The 24,053-nt window shown below is 33.0% G+C and overlaps 1 protein-coding gene across 8 annotated transcripts; it reads left to right on the top strand.

Moving 5' to 3' along the window:
• Positions 1-7,356: 7,356 nt before the first annotated feature.
• On the top strand, positions 7,357-23,500 carry LOC105126144 (callose synthase 3-like). Of its 8 annotated transcripts, none has more exons than XM_011026912.1 (45): positions 7,357-7,521; positions 7,615-7,659; positions 7,736-7,787; positions 7,827-8,013; positions 8,156-8,256; positions 9,231-9,355; positions 9,467-9,560; positions 9,737-9,847; positions 9,944-10,060; positions 10,181-10,273; positions 10,551-10,642; positions 11,022-11,148; positions 11,676-11,813; positions 11,919-11,995; positions 12,123-12,216; positions 12,519-12,641; positions 12,739-12,856; positions 13,286-13,623; positions 13,758-13,810; positions 13,892-13,952; positions 14,124-14,205; positions 14,300-14,349; positions 14,432-14,518; positions 15,124-15,258; positions 15,379-15,473; positions 15,575-15,668; positions 15,740-15,900; positions 16,051-16,174; positions 16,261-16,358; positions 16,495-16,627; positions 16,711-16,862; positions 17,540-17,649; positions 17,769-17,891; positions 17,993-18,061; positions 18,162-18,351; positions 18,431-18,587; positions 19,103-19,222; positions 19,303-19,421; positions 19,511-19,594; positions 20,305-20,417; positions 20,510-20,739; positions 20,833-21,636; positions 21,749-21,799; positions 22,233-22,418; positions 23,053-23,500. In XM_011026912.1, exons 3-45 carry the CDS (start codon positions 7,740-7,742, stop codon positions 23,299-23,301), a joined length of 5,913 nt encoding a protein of 1,970 aa, XP_011025214.1. In that variant the 5' UTR covers positions 7,357-7,521; positions 7,615-7,659; positions 7,736-7,739; the 3' UTR covers positions 23,302-23,500. The 8 variants fall into 8 exon arrangements, with proteins under 8 accessions (XP_011025214.1, XP_011025218.1, XP_011025210.1 ...); XM_011026916.1 differs by having other exon boundaries at positions 7,736-7,812; positions 7,852-8,013; XM_011026908.1 differs by having other exon boundaries at positions 7,733-7,787.
• Positions 23,501-24,053: the final 553 nt, after the last annotated feature.

The following is a 24,053-nucleotide window of genomic DNA, read 5'->3' as shown; positions in this document are numbered from 1 at the left end:
AAAAAGAAAGGGAACGCTTTTTTATTTAGGAGTACAATTGTATTCATAGTAAAGAGACCTTGTAACTCACAAAAGGTCATAATTATTTATTTAATAGATTAAACTTTTAAGTTAAATTTTTTTTAATATGGTATTAGATTTTGAATAAGAGACACAGTTTATACTAATCTTGAATTATAAATCTAATTTCAATATAATAAAATTATTAAAATATATAATTTAATGGTAATTTTTCTTAATATAGTTGGAATAATTAGATTACTTGAAAATTTCTTCTTATGAATTGATGATCATTCATCAAGTTCTATAATAAGTGTCTTTAGTATTATAGTAGTTTTTGTGATTATAATTTTAAAAAATTATAAACTATAGTTTTTTCTTAATCAATATTTTAAGAGAGGATTTTCAACAAGATTCATGCAAAACTATGATATATATATATATATATTAACCGAATACTTTTAATTCTAGAATTTGAATAAAACCACGTTTCACCGTATAAAGGAACCTATACACCATGCAAGAAGTAGAAAAGGTGAGGCCACTGCATGAACATTTAACTTTCAAGTGTAGGTGAGGTGTTTCTTGCCACTGATCATGAACTTGGCAATTTAATTTCCTTTTCCTTTTTTTTTTTCAGAAACTCAAAAGTTCACCGTGTCTGCAACTACTATGTTATGTTACTGCTAGGGATGTTCTTGGTCAAATTCCTAATAATCTCTGCATTTTCAAAAAGACAAAGGCTTGATGGGAAATGCCAATTTCTTTGGTTTTAGTGGCACTTTCCTTGTGAAGAGAGAGTCTTTGAGGCCTATAAGGACAAGAAAAGGGGGAAGTGGACTCAAGCCTGGATCAGCGTGGAGGGAAGAGGGGATGAAATTGCCGCACAACCAGATCCAGCTGCAATCCTTGGCCCTTGAAGAGATCAAAATTCAGAACCATGCCAAAACATGCAAAATATAATAAAAATAAAAGAATAAATTTGGATCTATATATATATCTGTGTGTGTGTATCATGGACACATTTCTAAACACCACTCAGATATAAATAGTTATTCTCAAGAGCCAAACCTACAAGGGAAAAAATTCACCAACTCGAGATTTTATTAGCGATTATATACTTACATGTGAGTTAAGATGTATAATGATTTTTATGAAATTATTTATTATAGTAATTCAATCACGTTTTTAACTTTAAGATTCTTACGGGATATAAAAAAAATTATGGAATTGGAAAAGTTTCTATATAAAAATTTCTATTATTTTGGACAAGAACAAATTTCATGTCATCAAGGTGAAGTGAGAGAGATGAGCATGTAAGCTCATGGAATTGGGAAAGTTTCTATATATATAAAAAAATATATATATATATAGAGAAAAGAAGGTAAAGGTTTGAGAGAAAATGAAATGGACCAAACTAACAATTAAAGTAAACTAATTCGAAATGTTTTTGATTTGTAAGAAGTTGTGGAATCCTTTAAACTAACCTATTATCTTGTTTTGTGGTTTCATGGTGAATTCTATGTTGGATTCAATTAATGGATGGGTTTTTTTAAAAAAATCTTTGAACTAGTAATCAAGGTTAACTTATGGATTAAGTTTTAATATTATGTTTGAGATATTTTTAAAATATTTCTTGTTTCAAAAAACTTATTGAATTGATTTTTTAAGTATTTTTCAAGTGTGTTGACATAATAAAAAAAATAAAAATACATTAAAAAAATTCTTATATCAAAATAGTATAATATAAGAACACCCTCGTGTTAAGATTATATATATATAAACATCTAAGAAATCTATCAAAATTATAAAAAATCAATTGATTTTTTTAGATGAAAAATATTTAAAAAAAAAACACCTTAAAAATACCATCTTATTAGAATCAAATTATATCATCCTATTAAAACCATAGAAAATTATCTAGTATTTTTTTAGACTAAAATCATTTTGATAAAAAAAAAAACACCCTTCCTTTTATCAAAACTATAAAAAATAATTTAAAAATTTATTTTTGCAATAAATAATATTTTAAAATGATAATTCCAATATCGTTATTATAAATGAATTTTTTTTTCCAATATATTTCAGAACAAACAAGATTAGAGGGTTTTTTTTTTTTTTCATTCAACATTGGAGATTTTTGTCCTGTTGTGTGAAACACAAACAAAATGGGCTTGCAATGCTGCTGCGTGCAATGGACCTTGGCATGAGTCTTACTGTCCACTAACTATGCTGAACAGGCCTTCAGTTCAAAATATCTAAGCCTGCATTACAACTAGCAACCGGGTATTGAATCTCACAGAGTCACAGGCCGATCCTTCCATCATCTGTCAAAGATTCAATTAATATTTTTTAACTACTGTTGAATATATTTTATTTAGTATCTGATTCAACAAAATGTCTTATTTTCTGATTTTTTTTTCCATTTTTCTATTTATATAAAAATAAAAAATAGCTAAAAAACATAAAATAGATGAAACAAATTACATTATAAATGGACCTGAAACATAGGCATAAAGTATATAATTTTTAAAACTATAAGAACCAATTAATTAGTTTTGATAAATTATAAAAATTAAATTACAATTAAGTCATTTTCCTAATAAGATAACATTTAAAAAAAACATGAAAAATACAATGTAGTGGCTGCTTTTTAATATGCATTTTATTCAAAAACACATTAAATAATATTTTTTATTTTTTAAAAAATATTTTTAATATTAACATATCAAAATAATCTGAAAATATCAAAAATATATTAATTTCAAGTGAATAATAAAATGAAAAATTTTTAAATTCTTTAAAAAACGCTATTTAAAAGCAATATCAAACACATATAAATAAATTATGATTGAAAAGTCATTATTATCTTTGTTTTTCATTTAAACTAAAAACTTAATTTAGATTAGATTTTGAGTTATAAATTTTTAAATTAATTTAACTAGTGAATCTAAATTTAATAAATATAAATTTAGCTAGACTATCATATATTGATGAGATTCTAGTTGTAGATATTCAAGATTCCAAGTAATTATATGAAGATTTACTTCAATTAGATCATATAGAAGGTTTAGCATATGTTTTCATGAACTGCTGGGATAATGACTATTTACATCAAAACATGATAGCAACTTTAAACAGCAACTATAGCAAAACCGATTGTTAAATCAAGCCTGTGTTTCTGCATAATATCCTACGAGCTGTTTTCCTGTTAAAAGCAATATTTTTGCTAATCAAATCATTTCATCTCCCGAAACTAGATCTATAAATTGCTATTTAAGCTAATTTTGTTATTTTTCTTAGGTCTTTTTTAGATTTATCATTTATTTTCAAATCTTGTGTTAATTTCCCTTACATGTTTGAGTTTTGATTTTGTTTCCGAGTATAAATCGATTTTTTAAACCTATAAAGAACGCTGTAAGTCTTTTTAGAAAACACTAGATTAAGTTTTAATATTATGTTTGAGATATTTTTAAAATATTTCTTGTTTGGAAAAACTTATTGAATTGATTTTTTAAGTATTTTTCAAGTGTGTTGACATAATAAAAAAATAAAAATACATTAAAAAAATTCTTATATCAAAATAGTATAATATAAGAACACCCTTGTGTTAAGATTATATATATATATATATACACATCTAAGAAATCTATTAAAATTATAAAAAATCAATTGATTTTTTATAATTTTAATAGATTTCTTAGATGTGTATATATATATATATATATACACATCTAAGAAATCTATTAAAATTATAAAAAATCAATTGATTTTTTTAGATGAAAAATATTTAAAACAAAAACACCTTAAAAATATCATCTTATTAGAATCAAATTATATCATCCTATTAAAACCATAGAAAATTATCTAGTATTTTTTTAGACTAAAATCATTTTGATAAAAAAAAAAACACCCTTCCTTTTATCAAAACTATCAAAAATAATTTAAAAATTTATTTTTGTAATAAATAATATTTTAAAATGATAATTCCAATATCGTTATTATAAATGAATTTTTTTCCAATATTTTTCAGAAAAACAGGATTAAAGGGTTTTTTAAAAAAAAAAAACATTCAACGTTGGAGATTTTTGTCCTGTTGTGTGAAACACAAACAAAATGGGCTTGCAATGGACCTTGGCATGAGTCTTACTGTCCACTAGCTATGCTGAACAGCCCTTCAGTTCAAAATATCTAAGCCTGCACTACAACTAACAACCCGGTATTGAATCTCACAGAGTCACAGGCCGATCCTTCCATCATCTGTCAAAGATTCAATTAATATTTTTTAACTACTGTTGAATATATTTTATTTAGTATCTGATTCAACAAAATGTCTTATTTTCTGATTTTTTTTTCCATTTTTCTATTTATATAAAAATAAAAAATAGCTAAAAAACATAAAATAGATGAAACAAATTACATTATAAATGGACCTGAAACATAGGCATAGAGTATATAATTTTTAAAACTATAAGAACCAATTAATTAGTTTTGATAAATTATAAAAATTAAATTACAATTAACTCATTTTCCTAATAAGATAACATTTAAAAAAAACATGAAAAATACAATGTAATGGTTGCTTTTTAATGTGCATTTTATTCAAAAACATATTAAATAATATTTTTTATTTTTTAAAAATTATTTTTAATATTAACATATCAAAATAATTTGAAAATATCAAAAATATATTAATTTCAAGTGAATAATAAAATGAAAATTTTTTAAATTCTTTCAAAAACACTATTAAAAACAATATCAAACACATATAAATAAATTATGATTGAAAAATCATCATTGTCTTTGTTTTTTATTTAAACTAAAAACTTAATTTAGATTAGATTTTGAGTTATAAATTTTTAAATTAATTTAACTAGTGAATCTAAATTTAATAAATATAAATTTAGCTAGACTATCATATATTGATGAGATTCTAGTTGTAGATATTCAAGATTCCAAGTAATTATATGAAGATTTACTTCAATTAGATCATATAGAAGGTTTAGCATATGTTTTCATGAACTGCTGGGATAATGACTATTTACATCAAAACATGATAGCAACTTTAAACAGCAACCATAGCAAAACCGATCGTTAAATCAAGCCTGTGTTTCTGCATAATATCCTACGAGCTGTTTTCCTGTTAAAAGCAATATTTTTGCTAATCAAATCATTTCATCTCCCGAAACTAGATCTATAAATTGCTATTTAAGCTAATTTTGTTATTTTTCTTAGGTCTTTTTTAGATTTATCATTTATTTTCAAATCTTGTGTTAATTTCCCTTACATGTTTGAGTTTTGATTTTGTTTCCGAGTATAAATCGATTTTTTAAACCTACAAAGAACGCTGTAAGCCTTTTGTAGAAAACACACCTGGTTACATTATTGTTTCAAAAATAAAATAATTTTTAATTTTTTTTTTAATATTCTAACGCTAAACCAATTTATTTTCTGTCTTTATGGAATTGCTGTTCTTTTATGCTTCCGTGTACATCACATGTTTAGGGCAATTTGGTGGAATGTTGTCTTTAATTATTTTCCCTCTCTCTTACTTTTTTTTTTCCCTCTGAGCGAAGGAATGACATGTCAACGACCTTAATTCTTTTTTTTATTTTTTTTCGGGGAAGAGAGATGGAATATTGAACATGGAATCTACAGGGACTACCCACCATTCTGTCAATGCCACGTCACGCGGGGGTCTTTCTACGGATTCCGGAAGAATGAATTAATACCCTTGTCAGTGGTGGGCAGCGACTGTGTAGGTCCCACTAAAAAAGCGGATGGAGACTTCGGACAGAACAAACTGGCATTCGTCCTAGGATTATTAAGTCGCCTAAAGTCTGTATTACCCTCAATTTTCCTAAAATGACTAAACGGCCCTCGTTGCACGTTAATTTCCTGTTAATTTACTGATATCGCCCGTGTTAAATGAATCTGGCGAGGGCATGGTGGCTCTTTCATGTCTACAGAACGGCTACTTTATGGCTCGATATACCCATCTTTTAGATCACCACGAATCCTGCCTTTTTGAATTTCGAATAGCTTTCCTAGAACGCCCACGTTTCCCACCGCCTTTAGACGCTGGGACGGATATACCCCTTGACACAAAGGATATCACCATTTTAATATATTCTAATTAATGGAGATTCATATGCTTAATACTTATTATCATGACAGGTATTCATGGTGGTCATGAACTCATTATACTCTATGATTGTGTTGCAAGGACTGTCACCTTATTTACATCTTGTAAGTTGTCATGGCAATTTTCACAACGATATAATTGATGTTTGAGATAGCTGTAATGAAGTGATATTAAAATATTTTTTTATTAAAAATTAATTAACTTGATTTTTAAAGTGAAATATACTTTTAAAATATATTTAAAATTAGAAGCTACCACACTCTTGAATATTCAAGAAATATGATCACTTAATTTTATTTGATATTATAAATTTAAAAAATTTAATACTAAATCACATTTCATGAAAATAATATAAATCTATTTATCAACGGAAAAGACTCATAGTTGAAATAATAATAACAACGTTATTATTGTGATTTTGGTTGAGAAACGATACCTAATACTTACAATTATAAATCAAAAGATTCATTCCATAAAATTTAAGGATATGATATTTTTTTTAAGTCTATCTATAATTTCAATTAAACATGAACAATCATAAAATTTACTCATTATCATATCTATTAATATTAAAAATATTAATAGTTTAATGGTGCTAAGTCATTTACTTCACAAAATCTTATTATAAAACAAAAACAATTTATCAAAAACAATTTCAGAAAAACTATTATGATCTCAATTTAAATCTTTATTTTATCAAATAAATTTATTTTAAGATATTTATTTTATTTTTATTATATAGTTTTTAAATTTAACCCGGTGATCAACTCGATATAAGATTAGATTTATTTTTTAAATAAAATAATATTATTATGATAAAAATATTAAAAATAATTAATGTATTAATAATAAGTTCTATGTGGTTAGTCTGAATTAACCGAGTAAGAGATTAATTAAAAATTTATTTATTTTTTACTATCTTTTTCCCTCCCTGAACCACTCTAAATCTAAGATAATTCAAGTTATGGATTGATGCACTCAGCTGATCCAGATTTTGATGGATCGCAAAACCTTCTGTAGGAAAAGGGGGGCTGGAGTCAGGCAGAAACTTAATCTTTTGCGAGGGGTACTCTGGTAATCAAACCAATCCCAGCTCAAAAACAAGAATGGCAATCTCGTAATAACCCAAAAACACGAACCCCGTTTCCCACAAACAAACCTCGAGTCCCTCGCGAAACAATAGAAGTAAAAAAACGGTTACGTTCTCTCTCTTTTTTCTACCAACCCTTCCATCTCTCCAGGAGCTCGCTCACTAAAAAAACACTTCTTCTTTAGCTTCCTTCCTTGCTAAGCAGCTTCCACTTTTTAGTGTCTCTCTCTCTCTCTCTAACTTCCTCGCTCTAAACTTTTCCATTTTCTCTATCTTAGGGTTTCTTGTAAGCTTCCTCATCTCTCACATTATTAAAAACCACTGAGTTTTATTTTTATTTTCCATAATAATGCACTTTCTATTTTTATTGTTCTTCCAGATATGCTAGATTCATAGTTATTGCTCACTTCTCTTAAATCTTCTGGTAAATTGCTTTCCTTTTTTGAATTTCTTTCCGTTTTTGGGTTTTTGATTCTTATTTATTGTTTTGAGGGAAGGAGAGAGATGGCGTCGACGTCGAGAGGAGGAGGAATGGGGATGGATCAGGCGGCGGCAGGGGTAGGGACTGGGGCGACACCACCGTCGACGCAGGCAGGGGTAGGGACTGGGGCGACACCACCGCCGACGCAACGGAAGATAACGAGGACGCAGACTGCGGGGAATCTGGGAGAGTCGGTATTTGATAGCGAAATAGTGCCTTCTTCGCTTGTTCAGATAGCGCCGATTCTTCGTGTTGCAAATGAAGTTGAAACTAGCAATCCTAGAGTTGCTTATCTTTGTATGTTGTTAGAAAATTAAGTTTCAATTTTTTTTGTGAATTTTCTATTATTTTTAAGTTATAGATTTTTATTTTTTATAAAATTTAGGCTTGATTATATTTTATTTTTATTCGTATCTATTGTTTTTTGAAATTAATGTAGGTCGATTTTATGCCTTTGAGAAGGCTCATAGGTTGGATCCTACTTCGAGTGGACGAGGTGTTCGTCAATTTAAAACCGCGCTTCTTCAGCGTTTGGAACGGGTAAGAGTCATGATACTTTAATGTTTCGATGCTATGGACAAAGATGGGTAGAAAAATCACAAAGTGGATGTCTCCTAGGATGAGCGTGCCATGAGAAACTCCCCTGTCAAGTTGTGAATTGTAATGTTTAGTTTCATATTTTTTTTATAAATTTGACCTGAAGTTTTAGTGATACTGTGATAGCTTGTTTTCCTACATAACCATTTATGAGTAAATCTTCACACTGCAACAACCGTTTGTAAGAAAATAAGGGAGGAGACTTAGTTTCAGCTAACGCAGAAGTTGGCTTGAGGACACCTCATACCATCCAACAAAAAAAAAAAAAAGGGGATAAAAATGCCACCTACCGCTAAAAATGCTCCCAGGATTTGCTCACACACACAGTACGCATAGTTTAGGAGAAAGTTTGTATGAAGAGGTGGCAAAACAAGCCTGACTTATAGAAAACATAAATAATATGGAAGTTAGATGTTCTCGTCTCAAATAAGCCCTCCAATCCTTCAAAACTCGGTGTAGCATTCAGAGATTGGGCATCAAGATAAGCTTTCCACACTAAATATGCATCTTTTACTAAAAGTATTAATGCCAAAATGATGAAAAAGGGTCTGCATGGAGTTACATACTGAAAGACTTCTACGCGGGCCTATTTTTGTTTCAAAGTGGAGAAAAGATCTAGGTATCTCTTGGAGCAGGCTGAGATAGGCCTTTGGGACTCTGGAATGGGCACTTCAATTCCACCACAAAATTCTTCAGTGCCCTGGTTAGGGAGAGGAGAGTGTACAATGTAGTTTTCTCCTCAAGTATTCTAGGTCAAACATGTTTAATTTGTTACTTTGTATCAACAACAATGTTGTTTTCCTTTAGGAAACCTTGTGGCAGTTGTTGCCTTCAGTTTATGCATTTGGTCTTTTCCTTTAATGCTTTTGCGTTTGCTCTTGGCATTTTGATAAAGAAGCTTTGTTTACATTGTTCAGGAGAACGATCCAACCTTGATGGGAAGGGTTAAAAAAAGTGATGCACGAGAAATGAAGAGTTTTTATCAGCTTTACCACAAAAAATACATCCAAGCATTGCACAATGCTGCTGATAAAGCTGACCGGTAAATTCTTTTGAAATGAGAGATTTTTTGAAGCTATATCCTATACCAAGTTTCTTTAGATCATACACTTTGAAGTTGCTGCTTGACTGATGCTATTGTGTTTAAATGCAGCGCCCAGCTTACCAAGGCTTATCAGACTGCCAATGTGCTCTTTGAGGTTTTAAAGGCTGTTAATATGACACAATCCATTGAAGTTGATCGTGAGGTGAAACCATATGACATTTGTAATCTTCTTTCTAGTCACAGTAGCACAGTGTGAACGTGCAATCTGACAATATCTGATCGTAAATTCTGTTTGCTAATTGAATTAAGAACTTACATTGCTCGATGCTTGTTATTAGCACTATATTATTTGTAATCGTGTATCGACTTTGTTCACAGATATTAGAAGCTCAAGATAAAGTTGCAGAAAAAACTCAGATCTATCTCCCTTACAATATTCTGCCACTTGATCCAGATAGTGCAGATCAAGCGATTATGAGATATCCTGAAGTATCTTTCCTCTATATATACTTTATCTTTTGTCCTACAACTTAGCTGTTTCTCTTCTATCACTTTAGCATATACGATTTTTGTGTTGATTCACAGATCCAAGCTGCTGTTTTGGCTTTGCGTAACACAAGGGGTCTTCCATGGCCCAAGGACTACAAGAAGAAAACGGATGAAGATGTTTTGGATTGGCTTCAAGCGATGTTTGGGTTTCAGGTGAAACAAATTGATAAGAATTATTTTCTTTTCTTCATTTGGCTCTTGCAATCTTTCCAGTGATGTGGAACTGTTTTATCGGAATATAATTAATTTAAGTGCCATTTAATGATTTTGCAGAAGGATAATGTGGCAAATCAAAGAGAGCACTTAATCTTATTACTTGCGAATGTGCACATGCGACAATTTGTCAAGCCAGATCAACAACCGAAGGTTTGTTAATTGACTCAATTTTAGCGAAAACAGGGTTTTCTCCCTATAAAAAGTGACTGGTTAAAGATTAAATTACCACTTTTCCCAGAAAAAGGATACGCTGTTGGGTATTGTGTCAGCATATTTCTTAATAATAACTTAAACCAATCATAAATGCAGAGGATATACTTTGTTGTGTTTTTGTTCCCCTTTTCTTTCTGTCAATAGTTGCTTTTAGTTGCATTTGTCTTAAATTCTTTCTGAAGCTGAAAATCCTCTTTGCATGTTTCTTTGTTAGTTGGATGACCGTGCATTGACTGAAGTGATGAAGAAACTTTTTAAGAACTACAAAAAGTGGTGCAAGTACTTGGACAGAAAAAGTAGCCTTTGGTAAGTGGCCCAATTCTGTTTCATGTGAAGAACATGGTAGCTTTGCATCTTCCAGTTGGTTAAATGATTTTAGTAATTTGTTCAAGGAAGGATCCAAAATCTTTTAAGAAAAGTGATTAAGAAAACCATGGAAAAGATTGAACTGCTAGCATTGTCATAAATATACAAACCACAACATTGACATGATTATGATTTTAATATCACGGAAATAAGTTGGCTGATACATCATGCACTAAACTCTTTTTGGTTCATTGTGGGTTGCCAAAAAATGAGGGGAAGAGGACAGTTCCAGGAAAAAAAAAAAAAAGAAGAGGATCACAGATTTCCATTCTATGCTCATATTAATGTTGCTATTCTTTGCGGGTTTCTGAATTTGTAGGTTACCAACCATACAGCAGGAGGTGCAGCAGCGTAAATTATTGTACATGGGTTTGTATCTTTTGATATGGGGGGAAGCCGCAAACCTCAGATTCATGCCGGAATGCCTTTGCTATATCTATCATCATGTATGTTTTAAGATAGCTCCATTTTTATCTCATTACTTTTGTTTGGCATTTCTTTCCCTTGAGGGAAACTGGAAACATGGTTTTAGATTTTTACTCTCTATCTTTAACCTTGTCAGATAAACACCTGATGCCAAGAAATTCTGATAAATTGATTGACTCTGGTAGAAATAGTGCAGAGGGAGGAATGGGTCTAGTTATGGTTTCAACCTGTATACTGTATTTTCTCATGATAACTCATCCAATGCTCTGCCTACCTTTTATCTTTGGGGCAAGGACACTGACTATAGAAGGGTTGTCATTAAAATTCTTAGTTCCAAACTGGCTTTGATGTGCATATTTTATACATTCGTGGACACACACCCATGAGTGCATGACAATCTCTTAAAGTGACTGTTTTTCATCCTTATTTCAGAGCTTTTTACCTTTGCAATTTCACTACAGATTTGCAAATATGTAATTTCATGAACTTGGTCTTGTTTGTTGGCTGTTATGTGTAACTGGGTGCTTAATTATTTTGCTATTTCCAGATGGCATTTGAGTTATATGGCATGCTAGCTGGAAATGTCAGTCCTATGACAGGAGAAAATGTAAAGCCAGCCTATGGAGGTGAAGAAGAGGCTTTCTTGAGGAAAGTTGTTACTCCTATATACAATGTGATTGCAAAGGTGCTGCATGCAAAAACTTTCCTTTTATTTTCTAGTCTTGTTAATTTGAGTGCTATAATTTATTTTTGGTTTAACACCTGTCAATATAATTGCCCCACTTGTCAGGAAGCTGAAAGGAGTAAAAAAGGGAAGTCAAAGCATTCTCAATGGAGGAACTATGACGATATAAATGAGTACTTCTGGTATTTTTCTTATGGTTTAATGCTGTTCCTTTGAGCTATGTCTGTGTATATCATTCTTTTTAAAAAATTTCATGATCAGTATACTCGTGCATAATTCTCAAAAAAAAAAAACTTGCATAATTTGTAGGTCAGTTGATTGTTTCCGCTTAGGCTGGCCAATGCGTGCAGATGCTGATTTCTTTTGCCTGTCTTCTGAACAGCTCCGTTTTGGACAAAATGGGGTAAGCAATGAATTACTAGCTTCGCTTGGTTTTCTTTCACCTTTCTTAGAGCTGGTAGCCTAACAATTAAATATGAAAATTGTTGTCACTTTCCACATGTTACTTGTACAGACCTGCATGAAATTACCAGACATGATGATATGACCAAATGCTCCTTATCTAATTGAGGGTACAAGTTATTATATGCTGCATGCACTAGAAGTGTATGGAATGGCAGTTGGATTTCTCTTGCGTGGTTACTGTAATTGGGTTCTTAGCAAAAGGGACATTATGTTGACATGTTAAGCTGTTATGATTTGTAGGATGATAAACCAGCCTATAGAGATCGATGGGTAGGAAAAGTTAATTTCGTGGAGATACGAACATTCTGGCATGTCTTTAGAAGCTTCGATCGAATGTGGAGCTTTTTTATTCTGTGCTTACAGGTACATGTTCTTTCCTTAAATGCACCTGATTTGCTTTATCTTTCTTTATTAACTTTATGCTGATGTCATGCTGTTGCTGATGCTGCCTCATGTGAAGGCTATGATTATTGTTGCTTGGAATGGTTCGGGGAAACTGAGTGCTATCTTTAGTGGTGATGTATTTAAGAAAGTATTGAGTGTCTTCATCACTGCTGCCATATTAAAGCTTGGGCAAGGTAAGAAAGAATGGATCTGTACTTCTCTTCATTGTCCTTCCAGTCTAAGTTACATCAATCTTCTGTTTGTATCTGTTTAAAATGTTAATCTAAGTTCTTCAATTTGGCAATGGATGTACTCTTTTATTTTATTCTTTAATGGTTTTTAATTTCATCTAATCACTTTGTCTTTGTTTTCTCACGTTTAACATGAGTATGAGTTCAAATTCTGTGACCTTTATTCGGCATGTCCAGAACATTCTCAATTCAATGATTTGTTTGCTGAATGAATAGTGTAATCTACATCATGCTCTCCATTTGATGAAATTTCTGAGGAATCTACTTTCTTTTTTCAAGCTATTCCTTCTAGTCATGCTGTATTTGCTGGATTTCTATGAATTGGAAGTTATTAAGTGATATATGTTCTGAGATCTGTTTTAACTGATGCAGCTATCCTTGATGTCATCCTTAGTTGGAAAGCACGGCAGATGATGTCATTCCATGTCAAGTTGAGATATATTTTGAAGGTTGTTTCAGCTGCTGCATGGGTGGTTGTTTTACCAGTAACTTATGCTTACACTTGGAATGAGAATCCCCCAGGATTTGCTCAAACCATCAAAGGTTGGTTTGGCAACAGTTCAAGCTCGTCTTCCTTGTTTGTATTGGCTGTAGTTATCTACTTGGCACCAAATATGCTGGCAGCAGTATTGTTTCTTTTTCCCTTCATACGTCGATTCCTTGAGAGGTCCAACTATAGGATTGTGATGTTTATGATGTGGTGGTCGCAGGTAAAGAAACATTTTTTGTTCTTCATCTTTTCCTTTACTTTTTAAAGGTCATGCAAGGTTATTGCTGTGGATATTTTAACTATTATTCATATAAATCATACTTAGCTTTCATGCCTGCATCTGACACATTGCAGCCTCGGCTATATGTTGGGAGGGGAATGCATGAGAGTACAATTTCTCTCTTCAAGTAAGGGACACTATTTGAAAGATAAATTAGTGTACTTTAACTTTGCAACTTTTATGACTAATGCCTTTATTGAATGTTCAGGTATACAATGTTTTGGGTTCTTCTTATAGTAACAAAGTTGGCATTTAGTTATTACATAGAGGTGTGTCTTTCTCTCATTTTTAATCTCCTGGTGCTTATTGAATAACACTGAATACGAAGGCAGAGAAAATGAGGCTGTCCTATGCATGATAAATTCATCTGAATCTTGATCTGTCATGTTAGAAAGAAATTCTTTACCCTTTTACTTCTAACTGTCATTTCTTGGTTGCAGATTAAGCCTTTAGTTGATCCAACAAAAGCCATAATGGATGTCCATATAACAGCTTTCCAGTGGCATGAATTCTTTCCACAAGGTAATAAACTTGAAGACTGTGGTAATGCCAGATTTTGTTGCGCTTACATTATGTTGTTTATAAGAAAATTCATGATGTACCTGTTTATTTGCAGCAAAGAACAATATTGGTGTGGTGATTGCACTTTGGGCTCCAATCATTCTTGTACGAGTTGTTCCTTTTCATCTCTAAATTCTATCTGATTCTATTTCAGCTAAATATGATTCTAATGTAGCAAATTTTGCAGGTGTATTTTATGGATGCCCAGATTTGGTATGCAATATTTTCCACATTATTTGGAGGAATTTATGGTGCATTTCGACGTCTTGGAGAGGTTAGCAACATCTTTTTCTTTGTTCTCTTGATAATGGTCTGCAATGAAAATCATGTTTGTTTCTCATTTTCCCAATGAACTAAGAATCTTGTTGTAAATCTTGGTGCTGAACATATTCCTGGATGTCAACAATGTTATCTTCTTCAATATAATCATATGCAGGGTACCCTTTTGCTTAGTGAACATAACGATCTGATTTTGCTTTATGGTTAACTTCTAGAACTAGTATGGCTGCCATTTTTATGCTTTCTACTTTCAATATCTTTAAGACCAATTGACATCTTGTTTTTTGAGTTTTTGTTGTTAGTCCTTGACTTATTTGGTTTCTTTTAGATTCGAACATTGGGAATGCTTAGATCTTGTTTCCAATTATTGACTTATTTTGTTGATGTCAACCATGTTGGCTATCTTCTTCAATATAATCAAGCAGGGTAGTGCCCTTTTGCTTAGTGAACATAACAATCTGATTTTGCTTTATGCTTAACTTCTAGAACTAGTATGGCTGCCATTTTTATGCTTTCCACTTTTGATATCTTTAAGACCAATTGACATCTTGGTTTTTGAGTTTTTGTTGTCCAGTCCTTGACTTATTTTGTTTCTTATAGATTCGAACATTGGGAATGCTTAGATCTCGTTTCCAATCATTACCTGGTGCTTTCAATGCCTGTTTAATTCCAGATGAAAAGAGTGAGCGAAAGAAGAAAAGCTTGAAGGCAAGGTTTTCTCGCAATTTTAATGAGGTTAGATTTCACAACAAGTATTTTTGGGTCAAATATTTCTGACCTTTGTAAATTTTGTAATGCAATCATTACAAAAGATGATCCTCATCTGGAGGTACCAATCTGGGCTGATCACTGCAGAACCCCCCCAACAAAGATACAGAGGCACCAAGGTTTGCACAGCTTTGGAATAAAATCATCAGTAGTTTTAGAGAAGAAGATCTTATAAGCAACAGGTAAGGATGCTGCTCTGAAGAATCTAGTGTTTTTTCTAGTTCCTTACTGACCTTTCCATTCTTACCGTTTCATTTTACTTGATCTGTATATCTCATTCCAGGGAAATGGATTTGTTGCTTGTTCCATATTGGGCTGACCGTGATTTGGGTGTTTTGGGCCTTACACAATGGCCTCCATTTTTGCTCGCTAGCAAGGTGTCTTTTAGCCCATTTTTGTAAATTTGTATAACCTGCGTGTCGAGGTATTTAACTCTGTCTCCTTTTAGATCCCAATTGCACTAGATATGGCCAAGGACAGTAATGGTAAGGATAAAGAGCTGAAAAAGAGAATCGAGGCTGACAACTACATGTCTTGTGCTGTTTGTGAATGCTATGCTTCTTTTAAGAACATCATCAAGTTTTTGGTTCGAGGGGAACTTGAGACAAAGTGAGTTCCAGTGAATTGTGATGGTTTAGGAAATTTTATATGAAAATCCAACTGTTTGCCACTGTTTACTTTCACTAGGATTTGACATTAGTAACTTCATGAGCATTTTGTTGATGTGTCTTGATGCATTCCTGATAATTATTTTTTCAGGGTGATTGATTCCATATTTGTTGATGTTGAGAAACACATAAAGCAAGGTGATCTGATACGTGAATACAAAATGAGTGCTCTTCCTTTACTATACGATCACCTTGTGAAGCTTATCAAATGCTTGGTAATATTCCACATCCTTTCTAGACCAAAATGTTGACACAACTATGAATAACCAGAAGCCCTAACCTATGCTCATGAGATTTGCAGGTGGATAATAGGCCAGAGGACAGGGATCAAGTTGTGATTCTCTTCCAGGACATGCTGGAGGTTGTGACAAGAGACATAATGGAGGATCAAATATCCAGGTGTGGACATAGAATTAATTGTCTCTTCAAATTTGCATCAAAGTTTCTAAGTTATTGTCTTGAAAACATTATATAGCCATGTCTTTTTTACATGTTTGCATCCAAGTTTCTAATTTATTTGTTTTTTCCTTGTAAGCCTGTTGGACTCTATCCCTGATGGATCTGGATATGAGGGAATGAAACCCCTTGAACAACAACATCAGTTATTTGCAGCTACTGGAGCTATCGAGTTTCCAGTTGAGCCAGAAACAGAAGCATGGAAAGAGAAGGTTTGTGTCTTCAATTGGAATATATTATCATGAAATTGGATGAGCACGCTAATTTATGTACCTCTTCTTACCTGTCTTTGCAGATCAAGAGGCTTTTTCTTTTGCTTACCACAAAAGAATCTGCTATGGATGTGCCATCCAATTTAGAAGCTAGGAGGCGCATTTCTTTCTTCTCAAACTCATTGTTTATGGACATGCCTGCGGCACCTAAAGTTCGCAATATGCTTTCTTTCTCGTAAGGCTTTTATGTCATCATATTTATGATTTCATGTTTTACTGTTCTTGAACTGACAACAATCCAAAACCAAATTTGATGTTGCTTCTTACTCCAATCTGCTATTGATCACATGCAATCCTTGATGAATCTGTCGTTCCTCACAATCGACATGTATGATTTGGGCAGTGTATCTAAGATAGTAAGACACAAAATAAAAGTGATTAGGATATAGTACTTGTCTAAAATAAAGGTTTGACAGAGTTGTCAAAACTTTTGTGGGCAACTTAAGAAAGGCCATGAAATGCTGCATATATAATTTGGGCAGTGTAACTAAGATAGTGACACAAAATAAAAGTGATTAGGATATAGTACTTGTCTAAAATAAAGGTTTGACAGAGTTGTCAAAACATTTGTGGGCAACTTAAGAAGGCCATGAAATGTTGCATACCCTTCCTTTTTTTACCCATATTACTTACTATTTAAGTAAAATGCAATGGACAGGGAATTGATCGTGATAAAATTACCTAGGAAAAAGTTTTTTGACAGTCGTACTCTTTCAGAGGCTTGCTTTTGATACCCCATTTTTTGTAGAAATTTTCTTCCAGAACCCAGGACAGTTAATGAAAAAATTAACACTCTGCTGACAACTACACAGAATCAAACTCTTTTTCCTAATGTGATAACTTATCTTGCAGTGTTTTAACTCCCTACTATACAGAGGAGGTACTTTTCTCCTTGCATGATTTGGAAGTGCCAAATGAAGATGGTGTTTCCATCCTCTTTTACTTGCAAAAGATCTTTCCAGGTAATCTTCTTTCCTTTTCTTTTCTGCCAATTGGTGCTGTATCTAATTCCAGATTTATGTATCTATGTTTTAACCTTATATCTTCCGCTGGTACCTAATAGTCATACATTAATGGACAGATGAGTGGAACTACTTTCTTGAACGAGTGAACTGCACTGGTGAAGAAGAACTTAAAGAAAGAGATGACTTGGAAGAACTTCGATTATGGGCATCATATAGGGGCCAGACTTTGACTAGAACAGGTACTCACTAAATTCCTCTGTTCAGTATTTCTGTTCTGTTTGTTCGCTTTTCCCATTTTATTTATTAATTTATCCTTCGACTATAACATTATCAATGACAGTGAGAGGTATGATGTACTATCGGCATGCTTTGGAGCTTCAGGCATTCCTTGATATAGCCAAACATGAAGGTGACTCTTGAAAATCTTGGAGTCATTGATTGTTAATGATAAGATATTATAATTATAACCTACATATGATTTTCTTTGTCCTCTTATTACTCTTTTTCAGATTTGATGGAGGGATATAAGGCAATTGAATTAAATACTGAAGATCAGTCAAAGGGGGGGAGCTCACTGTTGGCAGAGTGTCAAGCAGTAGCTGATATGAAATTTACATATGTAGTATCATGCCAGCAATATGGGATTCACAAGCGTTCTGGTGATCCTCGTGCACAGGATATTCTGAGGCTCATGACTACGTAAGCATTCATGTTTAGCTTTGTTGTTGAGCTTCAGATTTTAACTCTTTTACATGCTGATAATATTTCCAAATGGTAGATATCCGTCTCTTCGTGTGGCATACATTGATGAGGTTGAAGAAACTAATCCAGACAAATCCAAGAAGTTCATCCAAAAAGTTTACTATTCATCTCTAGTGAAAGCTGCCTTGCCCAAGTCCATTGATTCATCTGAGCCAGTGCAAAACTTGGACCAGGTAAAGTTAACTTTTTCAAAAGTTAGGCATATCTTAAGAAGTTAGGGATGGATTCTCATTGTGTGCGCTGTAGCAATTATCAACCAAAACAATAATACATCACTGTAGCAATTATGAACAAAAAACAATAATACATCACTGTTATTCTAAAGGGTAGCATAAATTTGAGAGGAGTATGCTATCTTGAAGCATTTGTTGCACAATTGCTTTCGATAACCTGGACAAACTGCACTCAACAAAGTGATGTCTACTAAGATACATGTCTACTTTCACTGAATAAGTATATTGCCAAAGCTTGTATAGATGCTTTTTGCCTGAAAAGGACTCTGGTATCTTCATTAATGATGCTTCTCCTGGAAAGCAGATATCATGGTTGCTCCTCGATTTCTCAGTGAGCACAAGAATTTTAAAAATTAATGAATTAATAATGATAAAAGTGAACTTGGGCAATCTCTTGATTAGACTGAATGAGTATCATAATACTTGCATTGGATTATATTGCTGTCCAAATGCAGGTCATTTACCGGATAAAACTTCCAGGACCAGCTATCTTGGGTGAAGGAAAACCTGAAAACCAGAACCATGCTATTATCTTTACACGTGGAGAAGGCTTGCAAACAATAGATATGAACCAGGTATAATAATGGTGAAATCTAAATAAACATTACCATTAACTTCTGGTTTTGTCCATCGGTTGATGTTTTCACTTCTAAAGGATAACTACATGGAAGAAGCCTTAAAAATGAGGAATTTGCTGCAAGAATTTCTTAAAAAGCCTGATGGTGTAAGGCATCCTTCGATACTTGGACTTAGAGAGCATGTATTTACTGGAAGGTAATGTGTTGTTCTTTGTGCTTGGTGCCTTCTCCAGATTATTTTACTGTGATTATGATCACTGGATTTTCTTTCATTGCTTGGTGCAGTGTGTCATCTCTTGCTTGGTTTATGTCAAATCAGGAAACCAGTTTTGTGACTATTGGTCAGAGGCTACTGGCCAACCCTCTGAAGTAAGTTAGAATTGCTTGGAATTACTGTACTCCAAAACTCTCATTTTCCTGTTTCAAGAGAGAGTTAATTAAAAGCTTGAATTCATCACCACATAATCTGGCTTCAATTTTCTGAAAGGAAATTAGCAATGTAGGATAACTAATTGAAGAACATGGCAAAGTTTTTATGGTCATCAACTGCAGTTCACATTAGCATGTATTATGATGGGCATGGCAATTTTGGAATTTCTCTAGACTTTATTCCGTAGCACTTTTAATGATAGAAACAGGAATTAAGATGGGTTTTTTATTCAGTGAATGATGTATAATATATTTATGGAATAGGATATTTATGGAATAGGATAGATGACATCATGTGAGCAAAAATTCTTGGAGTGGCGCTGTTTCCAAGTTAAATTTTACAGAAACTCCTACTTGATTTTGCAATGAGCATGTCAAGAATAAAATTAATTTGGTTCATTTAGATGAACCGATGAAGGATTGGATAATTGGATTTGTTGGCTGCTGACGTTGTTGATAAACAGCCACCACAATTTTGACCTGTGAAACACGTCTTGATCCAGCTGAAGAATTTTCTTTGCTACCCTTACAGGCCTTGGCTGCATATTTGTAATTTATATTCGTCTATTTTGTTTCTTGTTCAACATGGATATCATTCCTTTTTTACTGTTTATTAAATTTCCTTCATGTCTGTTTTCTTTTCACACAAGGGTGCGGTTCCACTATGGTCATCCAGATGTATTTGATAGGCTTTTCCATCTCACTAGAGGGGGTGTTAGTAAAGCATCTAAGGTTATCAATCTGAGTGAAGATATATTTGCTGGTTTGTATTTGCTTTGGACTTTCTGTTGTCATCTTGGTTTTTGCATGTAATCAATGCTTTTACTGATTAATGTTTTCAATATGCAACTGCAGGCTTCAATTCCACACTACGTGAAGGGAATGTTACCCATCATGAATATATACAAGTTGGGAAGGGGAGAGATGTGGGCCTTAATCAAATTTCCATGTTTGAGGCCAAAATAGCTAATGGCAATGGAGAGCAGACTCTGAGTCGTGATATCTACCGGCTTGGACACCGTTTTGACTTCTTCCGAATGTTGTCTTGCTATTTCACCACAGTTGGTTTCTACTTCAGTACTCTGGTATGTTACAAATTTCTGTTCGTTTGTTCAAAGATGTTATCATGTTATTTTTATATGGGAAACACTGAAGGTACTAAGCATCTTTTCTCACAGATTACAGTGCTCACAGTGTATGTATTCCTTTACGGCCGCCTATACCTTGTTCTCAGTGGGCTTGAAGAAGGTTTGAGTACTCAGAAAGCAATTCGAGACAACAAACCTCTTCAAGTGGCTCTTGCTTCTCAATCTTTTGTTCAAATAGGATTTTTGATGGCATTGCCTATGTTGATGGAAATTGGCTTGGAAAGGGGTTTCCGCACTGCACTAAGTGAATTTATATTGATGCAATTACAACTAGCGCCTGTATTTTTCACATTTTCTCTTGGCACAAAGACCCACTACTATGGAAGGACATTGCTGCATGGTGGTGCAAAATATAGGCCCACTGGTAGAGGTTTTGTGGTCTTCCATGCCAAATTTGCTGACAACTACAGGCTTTATTCCCGCAGTCACTTTGTCAAGGGTATTGAGATGATGATTTTGCTTGTTGTTTATCAAATATTTGGTAAGCCATACAGAAGTGCAGTCGCCTATGTCCTAATAACTATATCTATGTGGTTTATGGTTGGTACCTGGCTTTTTGCTCCATTCCTCTTCAATCCTTCTGGTTTTGAGTGGCAGAAGATTGTTGATGATTGGACTGATTGGAACAAGTGGATAAGTAACCGTGGAGGAATAGGCGTTCCACCAGAAAAGAGTTGGGAATCATGGTGGGAAGAAGAACAGGAGCATCTTCATCACTCGGGAAAGCGTGGTATTGTAGCAGAGATACTGTTATCTCTACGATTCTTTATCTATCAATATGGTTTAGTATATCATTTAACGATTACAAAGAAGATGAAAGACAGAAGTTTTTTGGTATGTCCTCAGCTGATCATATTTACTTCTCTTTCCACATTTTCTCTCTCTCATAAGAACTTAAACTGGATGTTGCTAAATCAATTTGCTACCCTTTTTTGCTTGTTCATAGATCTATGGGATATCATGGCTGGTGATTTTTCTAATATTGTTTGTGATGAAGGTGAGCCACTTATCTCTCATATTTTTCTGCTTATTTTTCTTAAATGCATTTGTAGCTATTGACTGCTATGTACTGATCTCACTTTATTGGCAATCTGGTTGAAAACCATCAATGCTTCTAATTCTTCTTCCTTTTCTTCTCCAGTCTTTCACTATGAACAACATTAGGTGCTCAAGAAATCTCACTTTATTTACCAATTCTTTTAGAAGTGAATTTGATTCTTCCAACTTGTAACTACTTTCTGGGAAGGAAAGAAATATTAATAAAAAAAAAAGTAAACAAAAAGTTAAATCTGTTTCTGCATCTGCTTAATGGAATTGATTACCATCACATGTGAGAATGAATGTTTTGTTTTCCTTGATATAACATGAACTTCGAGTTGTTGTTATGTGTGGATTTTGTGTATGATTTGACTTCTCTCTTTTTTACCCAGACTGTATCTGTTGGACGACGAAAGTTCAGTGCTAACTTCCAGCTTGTGTTTCGTCTAATCAAGGGAATGATATTCCTGACTTTTGTGTCCATTCTTGTCACTTTGATTGCACTGCCTCATATGACGGTGCAGGATGTCATTGTATGCATTCTCGCGTTCATGCCAACCGGTTGGGGAATGCTCTTGGTAAGTGGCACGTTTATCTGCTTCCGTGCTAATTTATGCCATTGTTCCAGACATCTTCTTCCTCACTTGAGTCTCAACCATGGTGCATACTTATGAAGTTTAAAAAAATGCTTAGTGCACACATGGATGCTGCACTCACCACGGTGCAGATGAGCTCAGCTCTGCCTGTATCTGACTGTCACCCTGTTGAGTTTGTTGATTTAGGTTTAGTTCTGTCAACCACGTACTCAGCAGCTAATTTTTTGTATGGGGTGGGCGGGTTCACCTTTATGGGGTTCACTTGAGTCTCAATCATGGTGCTTAAAGTTTGGCCTGGAAACTTGATAAGGTGAATCTGAGCCAAGCTATATGTATTTATTGCTGTGGCTCATCTGAGCTTGAGCTCAGAGAATTAGGACTCCAACAAAGATGTTATTCGGCTAGGCTTGTTTTCATAGCTGCGTTGATGAGCCCTTTCTTTTCTTTTAGCTATTCAATTATATTTTTTTAAAAAAATCGGCTTCGTATAAAGGTTTTTTTAAAAACTTGAGAGTAGCACTGCTTTGTTGCATTTGGCTTCAGATCTTCAGTTTCCATGCATTATCACACCGATGTTAATTAACCTTCTGTTTATGTTCCCTTCGATTTTTTCCAGATTGCTCAAGCTTGTAAACCTGTTGTTCAACGAGCCGGGTTTTGGGGATCAGTTCGGACACTTGCACGTGGGTATGAAATTGTTATAGGCTTGCTCCTGTTCACTCCAGTTGCATTCCTCGCTTGGTTCCCTTTTGTGTCTGAATTCCAGACTCGTATGCTGTTCAACCAAGCATTCAGTAGAGGTCTGCAAATTTCTCGCATTCTTGGCAGCCATAGGAAGGACCGCTCTTCAAGGAACAAGGAGTAATCTCAGTACCACTTCAACACTAGTGTGTGTGTATCTATTTTGTCAGTCACACTAGCCTGCCTGTGAAAATTCTGTTCATATCTATTCTAACCTTGTAATTATGGAAGAGCCAGGAATAATAGCTGTTGAGTTCTTAGGATATTTATTAAACAATGTAGAGTTTTTTAAAAAATTGTTATTTAAAAATTTGATTTTTTTACTTGAATAATTTTTTAAAATCTAAGTTGTTGGAACTACAAGCTATTTAATTATCCACGTAGTAGTTTTTAGTAGTAATTCACATGAATAAATAAATAACTAATAATAATTCTTTTAAATAGAAACTACTATGAAAAAATTTTAAATCTATGTAAAGAGATTGCAATGCATAGATTGCAGGTTTTTTATTTTGTGATTTTGTAGTATTTTTATCTAACAAATAACCTTAAAAAATAAAAAAAATATAACCTTATATTTATAAAAAATTCTAAAAGCTATATAAATAATATTTATTTATTCTTTAAATAGTATTTATTTAGTATTTAAAGATAATTTTAGAAATTTAATCTATCTGATTATTTTAAAATTAGAATTATAATTACTGGATTAAATATATTTTAGTGTTAAATTCTTTAAATTATTTTTAATTAAATTACACCTGATTAATTATTTTAATTTAATTTTTGAATAATTAATTTAATCTGTGTGATTTATTAGGTTCTTAATATATTGATTCTAATATAACTTATAATTTTAAATAAATTAAATTAAAT

Source organism: Populus euphratica, unplaced genomic scaffold (genome assembly GCF_000495115.2).
Source record: "Populus euphratica unplaced genomic scaffold, PopEup_1.0 scaffold75.1, whole genome shotgun sequence".
Taxonomy (NCBI): domain Eukaryota; kingdom Viridiplantae; phylum Streptophyta; class Magnoliopsida; order Malpighiales; family Salicaceae; genus Populus; species Populus euphratica.
This window is presented reverse-complemented; position numbering and strand designations above follow the sequence as displayed.

Bases quoted from the DNA above. Each gene is read 5' to 3' on its own strand.
- LOC105126144 (XM_011026912.1), top strand. From the start codon at position 7,740: ATGGCGTCGACGTCGAGAGGAGGAGGAATGGGGATGGATCAGGCGGCG. The intron at 14,206-14,299 runs GTAATAAACTTG...GTTTATTTGCAG, and splicing joins GCATGAATTCTTTCCACAAG to CAAAGAACAATATTGGTGTG. The intron at 16,863-17,539 runs GTAAGGCTTTTA...CTTATCTTGCAG, and splicing joins CGCAATATGCTTTCTTTCTC to TGTTTTAACTCCCTACTATA.